General features: G+C 50.8%; 1 protein-coding gene across 1 annotated transcript in view; it reads left to right on the plus strand.

Moving 5' to 3' along the window:
* The window catches only part of LOC104993040 (olfactory receptor 2S2-like), a 3,663-nt gene extending 1,441 nt beyond the window's left edge, over positions 1-2,222 (plus strand). The window contains 2 exon segments of the mRNA XM_010846124.1: positions 465-1,442; positions 2,014-2,222. Coding sequence (XP_010844426.1) covers positions 465-1,442; positions 2,014-2,222 — 1,187 coding nt within the window.
* Positions 2,223-2,648: the final 426 nt, after the last annotated feature.

Genomic DNA, 2,648 nt, shown 5'->3' on the forward strand with positions numbered 1-2,648 from the left:
TGGCATCTTTTGTTCACTTAGTTTTCTTACTGCTATAGCCCAGCACCTAAACACCCTGCACAGGGTAGGCACTGTCAAATCCTCAGTAAATGAATGAATCTGAAATCCTATGGGCATCATTCAGCCATATGAAGTCATAACCTAGAAAACGTGCTTCCTCTTAATAACCAAGAACACTGCAGATTCAAAGAGCTCAAGAAACAACAATTTATTCTCTCGTCTCCCCTAGGTCAGCCTGGGGAGAAGAGAGAAGAGCTTAGGAGATTAGAATGGACCCAATCTCCTGTAAGTTACACCAGAACGACAAAACTGAGGGGGCTTGCTTACAGACCTGACGTCCACTCTCTCATTATACTGATGGTGAACCTGAGTTCCAGAGGCGGGGCTGACCCGTCCTAGGTCACACATCCATGTTGCTTGGCTCCCAGGCCCATTGGTGCTTAACCAACACCTTCATGGTGCAGATGGGAAAAGAGGGAGAACGAGACGGATGGACAGTGAGACGAATGGGGCAAACCAGACGGTCGTGACAGAGTTTGTCCTGCTGGGGCTACAAGACCACCACAACCTAGAGATGGTCCTGTTTGTGCTCTGCCTGGGCATCTACTCCGTGAACGTGCTGGGGAACACCCTCCTCATCGGGCTGAACATGCTGGACCCCCGCCTGCACACCCCCATGTACTTCTTCCTCAGCAACCTCGCCCTCATGGACATCTCTGGCACATCCTCCTTTGTGCCTCTCATAATGGTCAACTTCCTGGAAACCCAGAGCACCATCTCCTTCCCTGGCTGTGCCCTGCAGATGTACCTGACCCTGGCGCTGGGCACCACGGAGTGCGTGCTCTTGGCCATGATGGCGTGTGACCGGTATGTGGCCATCTGCCAGCCTCTTCCCTACTCAGAGCTCATGAGCTGGCACACATGCATGTGGATGGCGACCCTGAGCTGGGGGGAAGGCTTTGCCAACTCCCTTCTCCATTCCATTCTCACCTGGAGCCTCCCCTTCTGTGGCCACAATATCATCAACCACTTCTTCTGTGAAATCTTGGCAGTGCTGAAACTAGCCTGTGGGGACATCTGTCTCAATGCACTGCTATTAATGGTGTCTTCAGCTGTTGTGACACTGCCCCCACTGCTGCTCATCTTCCTGTCCTAAGGGTTCATTCTCACTGCCCTCCTGAGGGTGCCCTCTGCTGCCAGCCGGCACAAAGCCTTCTCTACCTGCTCTGCCCACCTCACAGTGCTGGTGATTTTCTATGGGACTACCTCCTTCATGTACTTCAAGCCCAAAGCCAAGGACCTCTACTTGGATAAGCTTCTTGCATTGTTCTATGGGGTCGTGACCCCCTCATTGAAACCCATCATCTACAGCCTAAGGAATGCAGAGGTGAAAGCTGCTGAGCGGAGATCTCCTCTCCAGGAAGATGGCCCGCTTTCCTGTTGTTCTCTAAGTCCATCAGGCAGGTGTGTGTGTGCTGAGTCACTTTAGTCCTGTCCAAATCTTTGGGAACCTATAGACTCTAGCCTTCCAGGCTTCTTTGTCCATGGCATTCTTCAAGAATACTCGAGTGGGTTGTGAGGTCCTCTTCCAGGGGATCTTCCCGACCCAGGTATCGAACCAAGGTCTCTTATGTCTCCTGTATTGGCAGGGGGATTCTTTACCACTAGCGCCACCTGGGGAACTAGTTATACTGTGGCGTGACTTCAAAATTGCAGAGGCTTAAAAATACAAAGGTTCTTTTTCTTTTTTTTTATTTCTTTTTTTTCCTCTCTGCTTAATTTTATTTTATTTTATTTTTTAATTTTATTTTATGTTTAAACTTTACAATATTGTATTAGTTTTGCCAATTATCGAAATGAATCCTCCACAGGTATACCTGTGTTCCCCATCCTGAACCCTCCTCCCTCCTCCCTCCCCATACCCTCCCTCTGGGTCATCCCAGTGCACTTGCTCACTCTCCAAGTCCATCAGATTTTGGACGGGGGATCAACTTCATCTTTTTCATCCTGTAGGCCTCAAGATGATAAAGCATCTGCCTTATGCACACTACTGGTCAAATGATAAAAGAAGAAGAGAAGATGACAAAGCCTGTGTGGATTCTTTCAGCTCCCACTCAGAAATTACCTGTTACTTCTACTTCTACCTCCTTGGCCAATCATTCAGGGCACAGGCCAGAGCGGACACCAAGGCCTGGTGTCCCCATTTCTGGAGGGACGGGTAAGACTAAGGAATCCTGAAGAGCCTGGTAACAATGCCACTACCCTACCATCAACCCAGGAGCTACTAGAGAGTTCTAGAGCTTCCATTCTCTGGCCAGCTGTGCCTCACTGGCTGCTTCCAGGTTAATCACCCCAGGGAGCCCTGGTTAGCTGGCTTGTGTGACTCTGGACTGGAGTATCCAGCTAGGTTTCCACCGGCCCTCCAAGAGCTTACTCTGCTCTCAGGTTCTGGGTTCAGGTTGAGCACGAGAGAATCTGGAAGAGATGGAAAGGCAGAGGCAAGGCCGCGCTGAGGTGGTGGAGCCCTCACTCGCTGTCAGTGTAGCCCCTCGGGCTCCTGCCAGGCCACCTGCAGCTGCTGTGAGGCCCAAGCGAAGGGAGCTCCAATCAGAGAATGCCAGCTCCTCCTGTGGGTCACCAGTGTCACT

Source organism: Bison bison, unplaced genomic scaffold (genome assembly GCF_000754665.1).
Source record: "Bison bison bison isolate TAMUID 2011002044 unplaced genomic scaffold, Bison_UMD1.0 scf7180017864230, whole genome shotgun sequence".
Classification (NCBI taxonomy): Eukaryota; Metazoa; Chordata; class Mammalia; order Artiodactyla; family Bovidae; genus Bison; species Bison bison.